This window comes from Ovis canadensis, chromosome 3, assembly GCF_042477335.2.
Source record: "Ovis canadensis isolate MfBH-ARS-UI-01 breed Bighorn chromosome 3, ARS-UI_OviCan_v2, whole genome shotgun sequence".
Taxonomy (NCBI): Eukaryota; Metazoa; Chordata; class Mammalia; order Artiodactyla; family Bovidae; genus Ovis; species Ovis canadensis.
In genome coordinates, this window is record NC_091247.1 from 147586360 (window position 1) to 147607471 (window position 21112).

The 21112-nt window shown below is 38.5% G+C and overlaps 1 protein-coding gene across 4 annotated transcripts in view; it reads left to right on the forward strand.

Annotated features, from left to right (window-relative positions):
• Window positions 1–21112, forward strand: part of NELL2 (neural EGFL like 2) — a 403600-nt gene that overhangs the window by 154467 nt on the left and 228021 nt on the right. For all 4 annotated transcript variants that reach the window (XM_069584515.1, XM_069584513.1, XM_069584512.1 and 1 more), the window contains 2 exons: window positions 12591–12682; window positions 20143–20245. In XM_069584515.1, coding sequence (XP_069440616.1) covers window positions 12591–12682; window positions 20143–20245 — 195 coding nt within the window. The remainder of the gene's footprint in view (window positions 1–12590; window positions 12683–20142; window positions 20246–21112) is intronic.

Here is a 21112-nt window from a genome sequence, read left to right on the forward strand (position 1 = left end):
CATCGAACCTGGACTGGTGATTCATTTCTTATATGATATTATACATGTTTCAATGCCATTCTCCCAAATTATCCCACCCTCTCCCTCTCCAATAGAATCCAAAAGACTGTTCTATACATCTGTCTCTTTTGCTGTCTCGCATTCAGGGTCATCATTACCATCTTTCTAAATTTCATATATATGTGTTAGTATTCTGTATTGGTGTTTTTCTTTCTGGATTACTTCACTCTGTATAATCAGCTCCAGTTTCATCCACCTCATTGGAACTGATTCAAATGATTCTTTTTAATGACTGAGTAATACTTCACTGTGTATATGTACCACAGCTTTCTTATCCATTCATCTGCTGATGGACATCTAGGTTGCTTCCATGTCCTGGCTATTATAAACAGTGCTGCGATGAACATTGGGGTACACGTGTCTCTTTCATTTCTGGTTTCCTTGGTGTGTATGCCCAGCGGTGGGATTGCTGGGTTGTGTGGCAGTTCTATTTCCAGTTTTTCCAGTTTTTTTCTATTTCCAGTTTTTCCATAGTGGCTGTACTAGTTTGCATTCCCACCAACAGTGTAAGAGGGTTCCCTTTTCTCCACACTCTCTCCAGCATTTATTGCTTGTAGACTTTTGGATCGCAGCCATTCTGATGGGTGTGAAATGGTACCTCATTGTGGTTTTGATTTGCATTTCTCTGATAATGAGTGATGCTGAGCATCTTTTCATGTGTTTGTTAGCCATCTGTATGTCTTCTTTCTTGTTTTCAGAGTTTTCATCTAATAGGAAGCTGAAAGAATGATTTAGAAAATCAAAACTTTTAGAGTTTATTATCCAAGGCCAGTGCTGGGTGCCAAAGACAAATTAAGACACTATCTCCCTGTCTCATGTAGATAAGAAAAAAGTGTACAACTAACTGGAGGAAAGGAAAAATGGGTTCAGTGCCATAAAAGAGATTTAAGCATCATAGAAGAGAGAAAATTAATTTAAAGCACAGTGCTCAAAACTTTTATTACAACCATATTGTTAAAAACTGACTAGAAGTGAAGCCAGATTTCAGAAAAGATTCTGGGCTGGATAAATGCAGCATGGCTGATTAGGGTCTTTTAAAAATATTGAAACACTCTAAGATATTTTTGTTTGACTCCACAAAGTCTTAACCTCTTTCAAGAATACATTTATTATGTATTCTTTTTTTTAAAGTTCTAATGAAAATATAAATATAAATAATTACATTTAATGAGATATTTTCTAATCCAACCATTTTGATTTAGAAAAACATCTATTTCTGCTTTATTAACTATGCCAAAGCCTTTGACTGTGTGGATCACAGTAAACTGTGGAAAATTCTGAAAGAGATGGGAATACCAGACCACCTCACCTGCCTCTTGAGAAATCTGTATGCAGGTCAGGAAGCAACAGTTAGAACTGGACATGGAACAACAGACTGGTTTCAAATAGGAAAAGGAGTACGTCAAGGCTGTATATTGTCACCCTGCTTATTTAACTTCTATGCAGAGTACATCAAGAAAAATGCTGGGCTGGAAGAAACACAAGCTGGAATCAAGATTGCCAGGAGAAATATCAGTCACCTCAGATATGCATATGACACCACCCTTATGGCAGAAAGTGAAGAGGAACTAAAAAGCCTCTTGATGAAAGTGAAAGAGGAGAGTGACAAAGTTGACTTAAAGCTCAACATTCAGAAAACGAAGATCATGGCATCCGGTCCCATCACTTCATGGCAAATAGATGGGGAAACAGTGGAAACAGTGTCAGACTTTATTTTTTTTGGGCTCCCGAATCACTGCAGATGGTGACTGCAGCCATGAAATTGAAAGATGCTTACTACTTGGAAGAAGTTATGACCAACCTAGATAGCATATTCAAAAGCAGAGACATTACTTTGCCGACTAAGGTCCGTCTAGTCAAGGCTATGTTTTTTCCTGTGGTCATGTATGGATGTGAGAGTTGGACTGTGAAGAAGGCTGAGTGCCGAAGAATGGATGCTTTTGAACTGTGGTGTTGGAGACTCTTGAGAGTCCCTTGGACTGCAAGGAGATCCAACCAGTCCATTCTGAAGGAGATCAACCCTGGGATTTCTTTGAAAGGAATGATGCTAAAGCTGAAACTCCAGTACTTTGGTCACCTCATGCGAAGAGTTGACTCATTGGAAAAGACTCTGAAGCTGGGAGGGATTGGGGGCAGGAGGAGAAAGGGATGACAGAGGATGAGATGGCTGGATGGCATCACGGACTCGATGGACGTGAGTCTGAGTGAACTCCGGGAGTTGGTGATGGACAGGGAGGCCTGGCATGCTGCAGTTCATGGGGTCGCAAAGAGTCGGACACGACTGAGCGACTGAACTGAACTGAACTGAACTGAACACATAACTATCATGTTGACTCAAAATGAAATAACTGCTATTGTACATGGGGTTTTTAAGAGCCTTCCCAGAGAAAATCAAGATTTCAAAAAACACCATATGAAAACCACTACTTTGTACAACTATGTCCTTAAGGGACAGCTTAAACAACCTAAAGATCACTGATACCTACTGTTTTCAAAGATAATTTTAAAGAAATCATAAATCCCATTTCTCTTTAAGTGACTTATTCTGGTTTTCTCCTGATATCTATAATTTTCAGTTTTGTGTTATATCATTTTTAAAGGTGTTGATACCAATAGGGAAATTTAGAGTAGACTTATGTGTTTTCAATTCAGTAATGAACAGGGAAAGCTAGATACGTAATGAGTGAGGAAATGTTTAGAAGTGAGATATGTCTTTTTGCTTTTATATTCTAAAATATTGTTAGATAGACTTGGGTAATTCTTTCTACAAGGCTTCGCAGAAGTTGATTTAAATCTCATTAGAAGGATCTACATTTTTAATCTTTGCATTAATGACTAATAAATCGTGATTTTAATGTGTAATATATGACTGAATTTTACTGGCTTCTTGCACTTATCCAATTCTCAATCTGTTCTATAAATTCCTTTTCACTTTTTTACAACTGATGACTTTCACATCTGAATCTGTAGTATTTTCTGTCTTCCTATTTCTTATTTATTGTTAAAATGGGAGTGGTGAAGTGAAATAATTCACATTAACTGCGTTTGCAGATATTCTCTTAATTATGGTGCTAAAACTGTGTAATTAGTGACACTTAATATAGCCTTGGTAAAACATATATACCAAATGTTATAGCATTGTATTGAATTTACCCAAGTTCTAATTAAGTTTCTTACCTATGGCTGAATAGGCTGTTATTTGGACAGCTCTGAGTGACATAATTCACATGATGTGAATGTACCCCCTCATACCAGCGTATACCAGAGTCATAGTAAATACACAGTTGACATTGGTTAATATTAATAATAATACTACTAATAAGAGTAACTACAGTCATCTGGGTTAGTCTGACCTCAAGGGGGGACTCACTTCTTAGTCTGAAAAGTGAGAAGACTGTATGAATGAGTGAATACCCACCCCTAGAAACCTTGTATCTTGAAATATGTACCTGTAATATACTCAGTAAATCGCTTAGATTAGGTCTTTGAAGTTCACTTCACTTCAGTCACTCAGTCATGTCCGACTCTTTGCGATGGACTGCAGCTGACCCACAGGGCTTGTTCAAATCCATGTACGTCGAGCCTGTGATGCCATCTTACCATCGCATCCTCTGTCACCCCTTCTGCCTTCAGTCTCTCCCAGTGTCAGGGTCTTTTCGAATGAGTCAGTTCTTTGCAGCAGTTGGCCAAAATATAGGAGTTTCTGCTTCAGCATAATCCTTTCAATGAATATTCAGGACTGATTACATTTAGGATTGACTGGTTTGATCTCCTTTCAGGCCAAGGGACTCTCAAGAGTCTTCTCCAAAACCATAGTTCAAAAGCATAAATTCTTCAGTGCTCAGCTTTCTTTGTTGTCCAACTCTCACATCCATACATAACTACTGGAAAAACCATAGCTTTGACTAGACGGACCTTTGTCAGCAAAGTTATGTCTCTTCTTTTTAATATGCTTTCTATGTTGGTCATAGCTTTTCTTCCAAAGAGCAAGCATCTTTTATTTTTTATTTATTTATTTATTTTTTTATGGATAAATTGTACTTTATTTATTTTTTTAATTAATCATAGCATCCAAAGTTTTATTCTATACCATTTTGATTTTAACAAGATGACTTCAATCCAATTAATGCTTATCAATTAGAACATATCCATCTTATAAAATTTATTTCAGATTTCAAATGTATTTCTAATAGCTTTTAGGTTACATTCACTTTAAATTATTGTCCCTAAATACACATCATCCAAATTTAACACTTATGAAATTGTTAACATATCATAATTTTGTTGAAAAGATGATAGTCAGTTTTGCTTTATAATTATTAATACAAAACATTTTCATTTTCAGATTTAGAAATCCTAGTTAGAATGGTTAATATTTTTGTTATCTTTTTTTTTTTAGTTTTTTATTTTTTTAATTTTAAAATCTTTAATTCTTACATGCGTTCCCAAACATGAATCCCCCTCCCACCTCCCTCCCCATAACATCTCTCTGGGTCATCCGCATGCACCAGCTCCAAGCATGCTGTATCCTGCATCAGACATAGACTGGCGATTCAATTCTTACATGATAGTATACATGTTAGAATGCCATTCTCCCAAATCATCCCACCCTCTCCCTCTCCCTCTGAGTCCAAAAGTCCATTATACCCATCTGTGTCTTTTTTCCTGTCACCAAGGAAACCAGAATTGGAAAGAGACACATGTACCCCAATGTTCATCGCAGCACTGTTTATAATAGCCAGGACATGGAAACAACCTAGATGTCCATCAGCAGATGAATGGATAAGAAAGCTGTGGTACATATTCACAATGGAGTATTACTCAGCCATTAAAAAGAATTCATTTGAATCAGTTCTGATGAGATGGATGAAACTGGAGCCGATTATACAGAGTGAAGTAAGCCAGAAAGAAAAACACCAATACGGTATACTAACACATATATATGGAATTTAGGAAGATGGCAATGACGACCCTGTATGCAAGAGCAAGCATCTTTTAATTTCAAGGCTGTAGTCACCATCTGCAATGATTTTGGAGCCCAGGAAAATAAAGTCTGTAACTGTTTCTATTATTTCCCCATCTATTTTCCATGAAGTGATGGGACCAGATGCCACGATCTCTTTGAATTTTGAGCATTACTTTGCTGGCATGTGAGATGAGTGCAATTGTGCAGTACTTGGAACATTCTTTGGCATTGCCTTTCTTTAGGATTGGAATGAAAACTGCCTTTTCCAGTCCTGTGGCCATTGCTGAGTTTTCAAATTTGCTGGTGTATTGAGCTCAGCATTTTCACAGCATCATCTTTCAGGGTTTGAAATATCTCAGCTGGAATTCCATCACCTCTACTAGCTTTGTTCATAGTAATGCTTCCTAAGGCCCACTTGACTTCACATTCCAGAATGTCTGGCTCTAGGTGAGTGATCACACCATCATGATTATCTGTGTCATGAAGATCTTTTTTGTACAGTTCTTCTGTGTATTCTTGCCACCTCTTCTTAATATCTTCTGCTTCTGTTAGGTCCATTTTTCTCCTTTATTGTACCCATCTTTGCCTTCAATGTTCTCCTGGTATCTCTAATTTTATTGAAGAGATCTCTAGTCTTTCCCAGTCTATTGTTTTCCCCTATGTGTGTGTGTGTGTGTGTATATATATATATATATATATATATATATAGCATTGATCACTTAGGAAGGCTTTCTTATCTCTCCTTGTTATTCTTTGGAACTCTGCATTCAAATGAGTATATCTTTCCTTTCCTTCTCTGCCTTTCACTTCTCTTCTTTTCACAACTATTTGTAAGGCCTCCTCAAACAACCATTTTGCCTTTTTGCATTTGTTTTCTTGGGGATGATTTTGTTCACTGCGGCCTACACAATGTTATGAGCCTCCTTCCACAGTTCTTCAGCACTCTGTCTATCAGATCTAATGCTCAAAATTCTCCAAGCAAGGCTTCAACAGTACATGATCTGAGAACTTCTAGATGTTCAAGTTGGATTTAGAAAAGGCAGAGGAACCAGAGATCAAATTGCCAACATCTGCTGGATCATCAAAAAAGCCAGAGTTCCAGAAAAACATCTACTTCTGCTTCATTGACTACTTTGTGTGGATCACAAAAAAACTGCAAAATTCTGAAAGAGATGGGAATATCAGACCACCTTGCCTGCCTCCTGAGAAATCTGTATGCAGGTCAAGAAGCAATAGTTAGAACCGGACATGGAACAACTGATTAATTGGGAAAGGAGTACATTAAGGCTGTATATTGTCACCCTGCTCACTTAACTGATATGCAGAGTACATCCTGCAGAATGCTAGGATGGATGCACAAGCTGGAGTCAAGAATGCCAGGAGATATGTCAATAACCTCAAATATGCAGATGACACCACCCTTATGGTGGAAAGCCAAGAACTGAAGAGCCCCTTGATGAAACTGAAAGAGCAGAGTGAAAAAGCTAGCTTAACACTCAGCATTCAAAAATACAAAATCATGGCATGCAGTCCCATTGCTTCATGGTAAATAGATGGGGAAGCAATTTAAACAGTGACACACTTATTTTCTTGGGCTCCAATTTCATTGCAGATGGTGACTGCAGCCATGGAATTTAAAGACACTTGCTCCTTGGAAGAAAAGCTTTGTAGATAGCATATTAAAAAGCAGAGACATAACTTTGCTGTCAAAGGTCCGTCTAGTCAAAGCTATGGTTATTCCAGTAGTCATGTATGGATGTGAGAGTTGGACCATAAAGAAAGCTGAGCACTGAGGAATTTATGCTTTTGAACTGTGGTGTTGGAGAAGACTCTTGAGAGTCCCTTGGACAGCAAGGAGGTCAAACCAGTTAATCCTAAAGGAAATCCATCTTGAATATTCATTGGAAGGACTGATGCTGCAGCTGAAACTTTAGTACTTGGTCATTGATACTAAGAAGTGGCTCATTAAAAAGACCCTGATGCTGAGAAATAATGAAGGCAAGAGGAGAAGGGGACGACAGAGGATTAGATGGTGGAATGGCATCACAGACTCGATGGACATGAGTTTGAGCAATCTCTGGGAGTTGGTGATGGACAGGGAAGCCTGGCATGCTGCAGTCCATGGGTTCGCAAAGAGTGGGACACAACTGAGCAACTGAACTGGACTGAAATTGAAGGAAGCAGGGAAAACACTGGAGAAGGCAGCGGCACCCCACTCCAGTACTCGTGCCTGGAAAATCCCACGGGCGCAGGAGCCTGGTGGGCTGCAGTCCATGGGGTCGCTAAGAGTCAGACATGACTGAGCGACTTCACTTTCACTTTTCGCTTTCATGCATTGGAGAAGGAAGTGGCAGTCCACTCCAGTGTTCTTGCCTGGAGAATCCCAGGGATGGGGGAGCCTGATGGACTGCCGTCTATGGGGTCACACAGAGTTAGACACGACCGAGGCGACTTAGCAGCAGCAGCAGCAGGGAAAACACTAGGGCATTCAGATCTTTGGGAAAATTCAGCTCTAATGGTAAATGATTTGGACATATGAATCCAGAATTATGTCACAAGAAACTTAATGCTTTGTACACACACACACACACACAGACACACACATCCCATGACTAGGGAAGAAATGAAGCCTCTGAATATGAACATGTGAAGGCAATTATATTAAAGAAGAAACCGATACAGCAAAATGATTATTCTTTTGTTGGTTTGTTGAGGAAGTGATTTACTTTACACTCTGCTGGAAATGGGTAAGAAGAGAGGTGCAGTTCAGTTGGGGAATTCTAGAGACTTTCTTGCAGTCAGTATGGTAGTCACAGTGATTATTCTTACTTATGAGGTTTTGTCCCTGACACCTGCTGGGACTGGCCTTGGTTAAAATGGGAGCATGAATCTGATCTGCTTCCTTTCCTCTATTTTAGCACTTGAACAGTCCAGTTCCTTCATTTTGCCTTCTCCTTGCCTATGGATCTCATTTTGATAAATTGTCTGGATTTTTCTTTAAAATAGATCTGTAGTTTTTAAATTATTTTTAATATAAATTTATTTATTTTAATTGGAGGTTAATTACTTTACACTATTGTGTTGGTTTAGCCATACATCAACATGAATCCGCTGAATTGCCAGTCCAGGTTCGAAGCTTGATACTGTATTTTTCTTAATGTCTCAGTTTTCCCTCTTCAAATTTTATTTGCACTAGGGTCCACTGTCTCATGCTTGTCCAAGCAGCGTATCTTTGTAAACTGTTTCTCTTCATGGTCTAAACTGCATTACTATGATAGCCGCCCATGCTGGTGGCTGGTGATTTCTTCCTGGGAAACCCTTGCTCTCAGTTCTGTCTCCTTCTCTGCTCTACTCTGTGTCCTATAAGCTAGACTTCTGCAGACTACATTACCATGGTCTCCTTGCCAGCAGGAAATTGGAAGGCCAGCGGAGACAGTATGTTGTGTTTGTTCTCTACACCTTCTCTGCACCAGGCTTGGTTTCTGGTGGTACCTATGTCTTTGGTGATTTCGGCTCCCACTGAACTGCCTCTCACTTCATAACTCTGGCTCATCCTTGGGTCCCAGTAGAACCATTTCCCCTCCTTGTTCCTTATCCCTGGGATGATGCTGACTTGTTGCTGTTGCCAGAGTTTGGCAACTTCTACAGCACTTTTTGTTTCCTCAGCCCTGATCCAGTTATCCCTTCCCATTTCATCAATGAATCTCCTGTATTTACATCTCAGTCATGAATGTCTCAATTACAGCACTTGAGCTTGGTTTTCATTATAGTTATTTGTGTACACATCTGTCTTCTCTACTCAGCATTAGGGCATGAATCATGTCTCTTTCATCCTTGAGTCCTAGTACCTACCAGACTACCTGCCATATTAATAGGAGATCAGTACATGCTTGTTATATGTATTAATAAATTAATATGACATTTACTCCTGCAGTGTACTCCTTTTGCCCAGAGCTATCCTAATTGTATTTTGTGGATTCCTTGTAGTATTTTTAGGAATGATTAGGAATATATATATATTTCTGAGTTTCTTAACATTTACTGCTCAAGAACCTAGGGAAGGCATATCCTGATGACATTACTAGATATTTGAAGTAAACCTTAGAATTATGGAGAATCACAACAGTTGATTAAAAATCACGCACTTCGGATTCTCTCTAAGCCAAGCTCATCCTGTTTGTGCTCATTGCTTGAAACAGAATGAAGCAATTGTGATCTCATTCGTTTTGTTCTTCTCCCTCAGCCAAGCTCCATTTGGTGCCCTGTTGTCTCACAAGTTGCCTGTTTGAGTCTTTTGAATTAAGAGTTTAGAACAGAAGGTCCATCTGCTCTGCATGAATATTAAATTATCATAAAACTTTGTGTAAGAAGTATTTACCCTTGTATTTTGAACAGCATTTATTTTTCCTTCTGTTCTAAGAAAAAATTGGAGCATCAGTTTTTTTTTTTTTTTTCCAACACATCCTTGGATTTGAATAGGCAGCATAATATTGCCAGAATAGGCCTAGGAACCTTTGATTGGCAGGTGATGAAGTAAAATTTTATTTATTCTCCTTATTGAAAAATGTGTAGTAGTTATTGATATAATTGAACACACCATATGCCAGATCTTGTTATTTTGAGGTTATACAATCTCATAAGGGAAAAAAAAAAAACAAAACCTCTCAAAAATTACATATTGGAGAGGCATGTTTTACAATCAATCAGATTCATTAAGTCAATGCACATGCTATTTTAATTCATAATATGATAGATAGTATGCAACTGATAAATCTGTAGTTTCATTTTGAATATTCAGGAGTGAGCAAGCTTCAGCCCCAGCTTTTAAGTAATATAATTTATGCAAGTAAGTGTATTCTCTTTCAGCAAGCTTCAAAACTTTTAAAGCCAATTTGACAGTAATGTATATTGTGTAGTGAAATTTGCTAATAAAAGCTGAGTAAGGAGATCGGGTGAAGGATGGCATTTTAAAATGTTATCAGTTCAGTTCAGTCGCTCAGTCGTGTCCAACTCTTTGCAACCCCATGAATCGCAGCATGCCAGGCCTCCCTGTCCATCACCAACTCCCAGAGTTCACTCAAACTCACGTCCATCGAGTCAGTGATGCCATCCAGCCATCTCATCCTCTGTCATCCCCTTCTCCTCCTGCCCCCAATCCCTCCCAGCATCAAAGTCTTTTCCAATGAGTCAACTCTTTGCATGAGGTGGCCAAAGTACTGGAGTTTCAGCTTTAGCATCAATCCTTCCAGTGAACATCCAGGATTGATCTCCTTTAAGATGGACTGGTTGGACCTCCTTGCAGTCCAAGGGACTCTCAAGAGTCTTCTCCAACACCACAGTTCAAAAGCATCAATTCTTCAGCACTCAGCTTTCTTCACAGTCCAACTCTCACATCCATACATGACTACTGGAAAAACTATAGCCTTGACTAGATGGACCTTTGTTGGGAAAATAATCTCTCTGCTTTTTAATATGATATCTAAATGTGTATACTTTCCATTATTTAAATGTGCATCTTTTAAATAATCAGTTAACTTTTGAGCAAAAATGAAAGTTGGATTAAATATGAATATTTGAACAACCATATATAAATATATTCAATATTGCTAATAGAACTATGTTTAACTTATTTGTTATAAATTTTATAGGCAAAGTCATACTTTTAAAGATAATGGGATATATAAATTCTGAAGCGGGACTTTATTCTAACTCACACAATGGAACTAAAAGAAAATGTCTACACCCATTTTGTAAAATCCATGTAGTTATAAAGGCTTCCCAGGTAGCACTAGTGGTGAAGAACCTGCCTGCCAGTGCAGGCAGACATAAAGAGTTGTGGGTTCAATCCCTGGGTCAGAAAGATCCCTTGGAGGAAGGAATGCCTACCCACTCCAGTATTCTTGCCTAGAAAATCCCATGGATGAATGAGCGTGGTGGGCTACAGCCCGTGGGCTTGCAGAGTCAGACATGACTGAAGTGACTTAGCATGTAATTGAAAATTGGTTTTAGCAAATAGGGTTAACAAATTGCATGTGTCTTTTTCTTTTTATCAGATGACCACTTCCTCTGGTCTTTTGAAGTAATAAGCTTGGGTTGATCTAGGTGTCATGAAGTTCCAAAGCATACAATATTAACTGCCCTTTGAAAGAAAAACAGTACAAATTTGTGAAAAAAGTTGGTTCAGAGTCATAGAAGGGAGTCTAAGCCAGAGAAGGAAGCTGAAAGTTAAGCTTAATTAGCTTCAGGATAAATCTGTTTCTATTTAGGTGATGAATCAACATAGGTGCTGAAAAATATTCATTTCAAAATAAGCAAACGGTTTCCATCAAGTAAATGTGTGTGTTGTAAATATTTTGAAATTTTTGAAACATTATTTCATACCTTCTATGAATTTTATTAATTAAAAATATCTTCCCTGAGTCTGAAGTTTTGTTTTGTTTTAAATTTATGTAACTGTAATGCATATGAGGGGGATTCCCTGGTAGCTCACTGGTAAAGAACCTGTTTGCAGTGCAGGAGATGTGGGTTCAGTCCCTGAGTCAGGAAGATCGTCTAGAGAAGCAAATGGCAACCCATTCCAGTATTCGTGCCTGGGAAATCCCATAAACAGAGGAGCCTGGTGGACTATAGTCCATGGGGTCACAAAAGAGTCACACACAACTTAGTGAATAAACGGCAACAACAACAATGGGTGCAAGGCAGGATGTGACAATGGATACAATGGCAGATTAAGGCCTTTCCACATCTTAAATAGGGAGCCCTAATCCACGTGTCAGAGAAGGCAACGGCACCCCACTCCAGTACCCTTGCCTGGAAAATCCCATGGACGGAGGAGCCTGGTGGGGTCGCTAAGAGTCAGACACGCCTGAGCGACTTCACTGTCACTTTTCACTTTCACGCATTGGAGAAGGAAATGGCAACCCACTGCAGTGTTCTTGCCTGGAGAATCCCAGGGACGGGGAGCCTGGTGGGCTGCCGTCTATGGGGTCGCACAGAGTCGGACACGACTGAAGCGACTTAGCAGCAGCAGCAGCAGCAGCAGCAGCAGCAATCCACGTGTACTTATAAATAACCCCAACCCATAAAACATAAATATACATATATGTACTGAAAGTAAAATAGTTTCTTTCTAATTTTCTGTCTGAAAATTTAAAATTCTGCAGTGGTATATAAAGAATGAACTTTTCTCATATTTGTGTTGCCCCTGAATCAGTAGCTGCCTTGAGCACCTGCTTTATGTGCCCTTAAGTGTGACATCATCTAGCAGGCAAGTAACTTGCTTAGAGTCTACTTATCAACACCCCTTTTCTAGATTTTAACTCTGACTTGCCATTACCTCTCATCCATGATATACCTTATTTTCCTCTTTGAATTTAATAAGCATGAATGTAACTTGGGCCTACAAGTTACTTATGCTGCATTAGATTTAGGATTATAGTTACTCAGGCACCTTGAAAAATCACAAGAACATGAAATATTGAGACAAAATGATGTGAACATCTATAAGCTATTTTTCATAACAAAACATTAATATATACATATATTTGTATTTTTTCTTCCAAAGCCATATGCCAGTTTCAAGGACGGACATACTTTGAAGGAGAAAGAAATACAGTCTATTCCTCTTCTGGAGTATGTGTTCTCTATGAGTGCAAGGTAAGGAAATTCTTCATGTGTGTTTTAAAATTCTTTCAATTATGTAAACATAGTAAATGTCTCTTTAAAAATCTGACTTCTATTATACTTTTAAAACTTCTTCGGCAAAGAGAAAATTTTTTAAAATTTAAGGTATTAATTATAACTCAACTGTACAGAAAATTCTAATTGTTTTTGCAATCATGTAAATTAGTGATTGTAAAATAATTTTCCCAATAAATAAAAACCCTATTCTGTCAAATCAAAGTTTTATCAAGTTGTCTTATGTTTTCTAAATATAAATCACCTCCTTGTTTGCTGTTTTGAAGACAATGTAGATAAATGTAGACTCAGCCTGTTGTCATTTTAGTTTTGACTCATGTGACAAATATCATTCAGTCCAATTAAAGACAAAATGCAATTTGCCTAATAAAAATTAGCTGTTCGATGGAGATGAGACTAATATTGATCTTAATTTCTTTGGGACGGATATTTTAATTGATTTGAAGGAAAATGCTTCATAGATGGGCTACCATGGTCTCTTGAAATATGCTTCTGAACCAAACGTGACTCATTTTAACTCTGCTTCTTGACCTAATTGAACAAGTAAATATGTTCCATAACACTGTTCACATATACTTTTTGTAAACTATCATTTTATATTCCTTTACCATAATGTTCTATTTCAAGCCATATTCTATTTAAAGGAAACTGTCTACATATAAAAGTTTCTGCTTTAGGGTTCATTTATATTTGATCACTGATTTTCTTCTTAAATGCCTCCTGTACTTGGTTTCAGAGGATGATTTAGTATGTATAGATTATGTAGAAAATTAAGATAAGTTATTTACTCTGCTGGCAATACACTGTGAGAATTCATTTTATTAAATGTTGATGAAAGGAAAATCCTCAGAATCTTGCCAAGATAAATTGAATCTGAAAAAAGACAGCATCTTAAATTGGAGGACTATGAGGATAAGCATGGAGGAGACATAAAATAGCAAAACTGTGACAGATTTGATATCCAGAATGTGAAAGCTCTGATTTGTTCGTATTCATTATAAGGTATTCTGGCTGCTCCATTTGGCTCTAAACCAGCTCTCTCATGTTGTAGGTTACCATCTTAAAGATAAGGGAGCTGGGGCATGGGCACATTAACACAACTGCTGAAGCTACATTTCAAGTTTGGGTTTTCTCATGAGCATCTCTTCACGATGCTGTTTTGAGAATAGATTTAAGGGACTGGATCTGATAGAGTTCCTGATGAACTATGGTCAGAGGTTCCTGACATCGTACAGGAGACAGGGAAAAGGACCATCTCCAAGAAAAACGAATGCAAAAGACCAAAATGGCTGTCTGAGGAGGCCTTACAATTAACTGTGAAGAAAAGAGAAGCGAAATGCAACGGAGAAAAGGAAAGATATACTGATCTGAATGCAGAGTTCCAAAGAATAGCAAAGAGAGATAAGAAAGCCTTCCTCAGTGATCAGTGCAAAGAAATAGAGGAAAGCAATAGAATGGGAAAGACTAGAGATCTCTTCAAGAAAATTAGGGATACCAAGGGAACATTTCATGAAAAGATGGGCTCAATAAAGGACAGAAACGGTATGTACCTGACAGAAGCAGAAGATATTATAAAGAGGTGCAAGAATACACAGAACTATACAAAAAAGATCTTCATGACCCAGATAATCATGATGGTGTGATCACTCACTTAGACCAGACATCCTAGAATGTGAAGTCAAGTGGGCCTTAGAAAGGAGCACTATGAACAAACCTAGTGGAAGTGATCCAATTCCACTTGAGCTCTTTCAAATCCTGAAAGATGATGCTGTGAAAGTGCTGCACTCAATATGTCAGCAAATTTGGAAAACTCAGTAGTGGCCACAGGACTGGAAATGGTCTGTTTTCATTCCAATTCCAAAGGAAGGCAATGCCCCCAAATGCTCAAAGTACCACATAATTGCACTCATCTCACACGCTGGTAAAGTAATGCTCAAAATTCTCCAAGCCAGGCTTCAACAGAATGTGAACCGTGAACTTCCAGATGTTCAAGCTGGTTTTAGAAAAGGCAGAGAAACTGGAGGTCAAATTGCCAACATACGTTGGATCATCGAAAAAGCAAGAGAGTACCAGAAAAATATCTATTTCTGCTTTATTGACTACACCAAAGCTTTTGACTGTGTGCATCACAATAAACTGTGGAAAATTCAGAAAGAGATGGGAATACCAGACGACCTGACCTGCTTCTTGATAAACGTATATGCAGGTGAGAAAGCAACAGTTAGAACTGGACAAGGGAAAACAGACTGGTTCCAAATAGGAAAAGGAGTACGTCAAGGTTGTCTGTTGTCAGCCTGCTTTTTTAACTTATATGCAGAGTACATCAGGAGAAACACTGCGCTGGAAGAAGCACAAGCTGGAATCAAGATTGCCAGGAGAAATATCAATAACCTCACATATGCAGATGACACCACCCTTATGGCAGAAAGTGAAGAAGAACTAAAGAGCTTCTTGATGAACATGAAAGAGGAGAGTGAAAAAGTTTGCTTAAAGCTCAACATTCAGAAAACTAAGATCATGGCATCTGGTCCCGTCAGTTCAGTTCATTTCAGTCACTCAGCCGTCTCCGACTCTTTCCAACCCCATGAACCACAGCATGCCAGGCCTCCCTGTCCACCACCAACTCTCGGAGTCCACCCATCTCATCCTCTGTCGTCCCCTTCTCCTCCTGCCCTCAATCTTTCCCAGCATCAGGATCTTTTCAAATGAGTCAGCTCTTCGCATCAGGTGGCCAAAGTACTGGAGTTTCAGCTTCAACATCAATTTTTCCAGTGAACACCCAGGAATGATCTCCTTTAGGATGGACTGGTTGGATCTCCTTGCAGTCCAAGGAACTCTCAAGAGTCTTCTCCAACACCACAGTTCAAAAACATCAGTTCTTCGGTACTCAGCTTTCTTTATAGTTCAACTCTCGTATCCATACATGACCACTGGAAAAACCATAGCCTTGACTAGACGGACCTTTGTTGACAAAGTAATGTCTCTGCTTTTTAATATGCTGTCTAGATTGATCATAACTTTTCTTCCAAGGAGTAAGCGTCTTTTAATTTCATGGCTGCAATCACCATCTGCAGTGATTTTGGAACCCAGAAAAATGAAGTCAACCACTGTTTCCATTGTTTCCCCATCTATTTCCCATGAAGTGATGGAACCAGATGCTATGATCTTACTTTTCTGAATGTTGAGCTTAAAGCCAACTTTTTCACTCTCCTCTTTCACTTTCATCTAGAGGCTCTTCACTTTCTGCCATAAGGGCAGTGTCATCTAGTCCCATCACTTCATGGCAAATAGATGGGGAAACAACAGAAACAGTGGCCGACTTTATTTTTGGGGGCCCCAAAATCACTGCTGATGGTGACTGCAGCCATGAAATTAAAAGACACTTACTTCTTGGAAGAAAAGTTATGACCAACCTAGACAGCATATTTAAAAGCAGAGACATAGTAGAGCCTGAAGTCAGGCAAGTTGATTCCTCCAGTTCCATTCTTCTTTCTCAAGATTGCTTTGGCTATGGAGGCAAGAATATACAATGGAGTAAAGACAACCTCTTTAACAAGTGGTGCTGGGAAAACTGGTCAACCACTTGTAAAAGAATGAAACTAGATCACTTTCTAACACCGTACACAAAAATAAACTCAAAATGGATTAAAGATCTAAATGTAAGATCAGAAACTATAAAACTCCTAGAGGAGAACATAGGCAAAACACTCTGACATAAATCACAGCAGGATCCTCTATGATCCACCTCCCAGAATTCTGGAAATAAAAGCAAAAATAAACAAATGGGATCTAATTAAAATTAAAAGCTTCTGCACAACAAAGGAAAATATAAGCAAGGTGAAAAGACAGCCTTCTGAATGGGAGAAAATAATAGCAAATGAAGCAACTGACAAACAACTAATCTCAAAAATATACAAGCAACTTATGCAGCTCAATTCCAGAAAAATAAACGACCCAATCAAAAAATGGGCCAAAGAACTAAATAGACATTTCTCCAAAGAAGACATACGGATGGCTAACAAACACATGAAAAGATGCTCAACATCACTCATTATTAGAGAAATGCAAATCAAAACCACAATGAGGTACCACTTCACACCAGTCAGAATGGCTGCGATCCAAAAATCTGCAAGCAATAAATGCTGGAGAGGGTGTGGAGAAAAGGGAACCCTCCTACACTGTTGGTGGGAATGCAAACTAGTACAGCCACTATGGAGAACAGTGTGGAGATTCCTTAAAAAATTGCAAATAGAACTACCTTATGACCCAGCAATCCCACTTCTGGGCATACACACTGAGGAAACCAGAATTGAAAGAGACACATGTACCCCAATGTTCATCGCAGCACTGTTTATAATAGCCAGGACATGGAAACAACCTAGATGTCCATCAGCAGATGAATGGATAAGCAAGCTGTGGTTCATATACACAATGGAGTATTACTCAGCAGTTAAAAAGAATTCATTTGAATCAGTTCTGATGAGCTGGATGAAACTGGAGCCGATTATACAGAGTGAAGTAAGCCAGAAAGAAAAACACCAATACAGTATACTAACACATATATATGGAATTTAGGAAGATGGCAATGACGACCCTGTATGCAAGACAGGGAAAGAGACACAGATGTGTATAACGGACTTTTGGACTCAGAGGGAGAGGGAGAGGGTGGGATGATTTGGGAGAATGACATTCTAACATGTATACTATCATGTGAATTGAATCGCCAGTCTATGTCTGACGCAGGATGCAGCATGCTTGGGGCTGGTGCATGGGGATGACCCAGAAAGATGTTATGGGGAGGGAGGTGGGAGGGGGGTTCATGTTTGGGAATGCATGTAAGAATTAAAGATTTTAAAATTTAAAAAATAAAAAACTAAAATTAAAAAAAAAAAAAAAAAAAAGCAGAGACATTACTTTGCCAAAAAGGGTCTGTCATGGGCTGCCGTCTATGGGGTCACACAGAGTTGGACACGACTGAAGCGACTTAGCAGCAGCAGCAGCAGCAGTTAAGGCTATGCTTTTTCCAGTGGTCATGTATGGATGTGAAAGTTGGACTATAAAGAAAGTTGAGTGCCGAAGAATTGATGCTTTTGAATTGTGGTGTTGGAGAAGACTCTTGGGAGTCCCTTGGACTGCAAGGACATCCAACCAGTCCATCGTAAAGGAAATCAGTCCTGAATATTCCAATGAATATTCATTGGAAGGACTGATGTTGAAGCTGAAACTCCAGTACTTTGGCCACCTGATGTGAAGAACTGACTCATTTGAAATGACCCTGATGCTGGGAAAGACTGAAGGCGGGAGGAGAAAACGATGGATGAAATGGTTGCATGGCATCACCGACTCAATGAACATGAGTTTGAGTAAGCTCTAGGTGTTGGCATGGACAGGGAGGCCTGGTGTGCTCCGGTCCATGGGGTTGCAAAGTGTTGGACGTAACTGAGCGACTGAAATGAACTGAACTGAACTGAGGTCTCACTATAGAAATGGGGACTGGAAGGCTTGGAGTGAGATACAGCAACACCAAGGAAATCAAGAGAAAAGTTACATCAAGGAAGGTGGAAATTTTGTCAGCTGGTTCCTAAGTAACATCTAACTGAAATATCAGCCCTAAACTTTAATATTGTGAGGGCATTTGAAGATTCTCCATTTTCTGTGTGTGATGTTTTCATTTGACAAATGTGTTCCACAATACTGACCATTATGATTTAGAAATTTTCTGAGATGGTTTCCTGTTTGATTTTAAAATACCTAAAAAGTGGTTTTATATTCAGTTAGGTGAAACTTCTGGGTATAGTCAACTCTCCATGTTCTTAATAAACATTGTGTGAATGAATAAATGTTACCTTTTATTTGCTCAAACAAAACACACCAATTTATTGCCCTCTCATGCTGTGCTGTCCAGTAGAAATATGATGCAGGCCATACATGTGATTTTTATTGGCTAAACTTTCTGTATACAACCCCATATAGCCAAAATATTATCATTTCCAATGTAATCAATATAAAATTAATGAAATATTTTATAGTCTTTTATAATGCTGAATCATCAAAATCTTGCACGTGCTTTACATTTACAGTGTTTGAGTAACATGTAGCTAGTGGGCATGGATTCTACAGCACAACCCTCCCTGATCTTCATCAACTTTTATTTTTCTCCCTAAATTCTTGACATTAAGGAAGTCCACTGTTTCTTCTCCCTTCATGCCCCTGAACTTCAGTATTTTACATAGTTGACAGCTCTCTTGGGCTTCCATTTTCTGGGCCATCAATTCTTGTCCTTCTTTGTTCTTTTATTGTCAGTTTTGTGACCTTGAAAACGTTTCCTGGGCAGTTTGTGAGCTTAATAGTAACACAGAAACACACCCTGGTCCTGAAAATAAGATGATCAGAATGGATATTACTGTCACACGAAAGGAAGGATAGGGTTTGACTCCCACTGTATATCTGTCTTCTGCCACTTTCTTGATAAGAGATTATTGTGGCATGGAGAAGATCCTTTCCATCAATAAACCAGGAAGAGGGGGATATTGAAGTTATTAAAACTTTTTCTTTAATAGAAGCTTATAGAAATAACATCTAAAAACCTAAAGCTATTGAGCAGTATTAAGATGGAAGCCTTCCATTTCCAATGATTATTTTATTTCTTATGCACTGGTAAGCATAATACAACAGTTTATGACTCTTGTTCTTAAGAAACTAGAGGTTGACAGTTTAGAAGCAAAATGTTTGCTTCAAGGACAGTGCTACTCCATTTATCAGAAAAGTGTTCTGTATTTTGGTTTTCTCTTAAAGTTTTATCTACTTTAGTGGCTAGAACTATAATCATTTTGTATTAATTTATTCATTCACTCAGGAAAATTTTTTGAGTACCAATTATGTGCCAGAAAATACGTGAGACATTCATGCGCAAGAGACATAAATCCTGTCCACATTTCCGTTTTTGGAAATGTTTTGTGAGAGATTCACAGCATTCCTTATCATACTCGCTTAGTATCATCTCTTTAACAGTTTGGAAACTTTGAAGTGAGAATGTTTAAAAAGTCCAGTTTTTATTTATTGCTTTTTCAAAGTGAGCTGTTAATCAAATTCAAGCTATCTGTTTGCCACGATTGTCATCTGGATGTTCAAATATGTTTTAAACTAACAGAATCTCTCAGGATAACTCTAATGTTTGGAAATTGAAGGCATGCTTCCATTCCCAAATCTGCTTGTCCCTTTGAAAGTCTTTCCAATTGTCATTTGATATCATTTTGCGAGTGAGTCTGTGACCTGTGCAGAGGTCCTCAGGAAGAAAATTTTATTCTTATGTTTGAAGAGATGTCTTTAATGCTAGATCTGGAAACTTAGGAGTTTCCAGAATTAGGAATTAGTCCTAACTGATAAGTTTGAAGCATTTATTTTCTGTTGTCTAACAGGACCAGAGCATGAAGCTGGTTGAGAATTCGGGCTGTCCCACTCTGGACTGTCCAGAGTCGCATCAGATTACCTTGTCTCATAGCTGTTGCAAAGTCTGTAAAGGTAAGGGTTTTTGGAAAGTAAGATTTACGTGCATGAGTCATTCTAGGAGGCAATTTCTCCTGACAGGAAATACACATTTTATAGGGAAGTTATTTCAAAAGACTATGGAATCAAACTTGAGATGCTCCCATGCCTTTCTGCTGGGTGTCTTGTACCTGGCTCAAGGTCTAGGTTTCTAAACTCTCTCTGTGTATTGGTTCTGAGTCAGCATGACATTGTTGAAAATATACAGCAGTGCTAAGTTTTTTTTTTGGGGGGGGAGGCGGATTTGCTTTGCTTTTCTCTTCAGTCTGTTTTGTAATTGACTTAGCGTAATTCCCATGTTGGCTACTTCAAATTCCTCTCTTCACAATTCCACCCTCCTTCACTGATAGGCTTCTACATCACTGAGGAGAGAGAGGCCATCAAACATGCATTGCTTGTTCTGTGTTGCCTTTGTGATGATAGACCTACAACCAATAAGTAGAAGGAACTTAGATTTTTAGTTTGATATAAAAAAACAGTAAAATTTGAGATATTCAGAAATGCAGTGGGCGGCCCATCATCAAAGATTCTTAAATTTGGTATTTTGTTGTAGATTCAAGTATTAAACTAAAGGATTGATTATATGGAACCTTTTATGATCCCTATCAATCATGAAATTATGTGTGCCTTCTTGCATTATCTTGAAATCTTGTGTTTGTAAATCTGTCTCCTTCATTGAACTTTGCACCTTGAGAGCAGGGCTGGGTCTTTATCCTTGTATGACACTTGGAATATAGTTGGGACTCATAACTCATGTAGTTGGTGTTACATTAACAAAGTGCCTTATATGAGCTACTAGCACATGTTTTAATAATAGCCTTTATTGATACCAAATAAAACTTA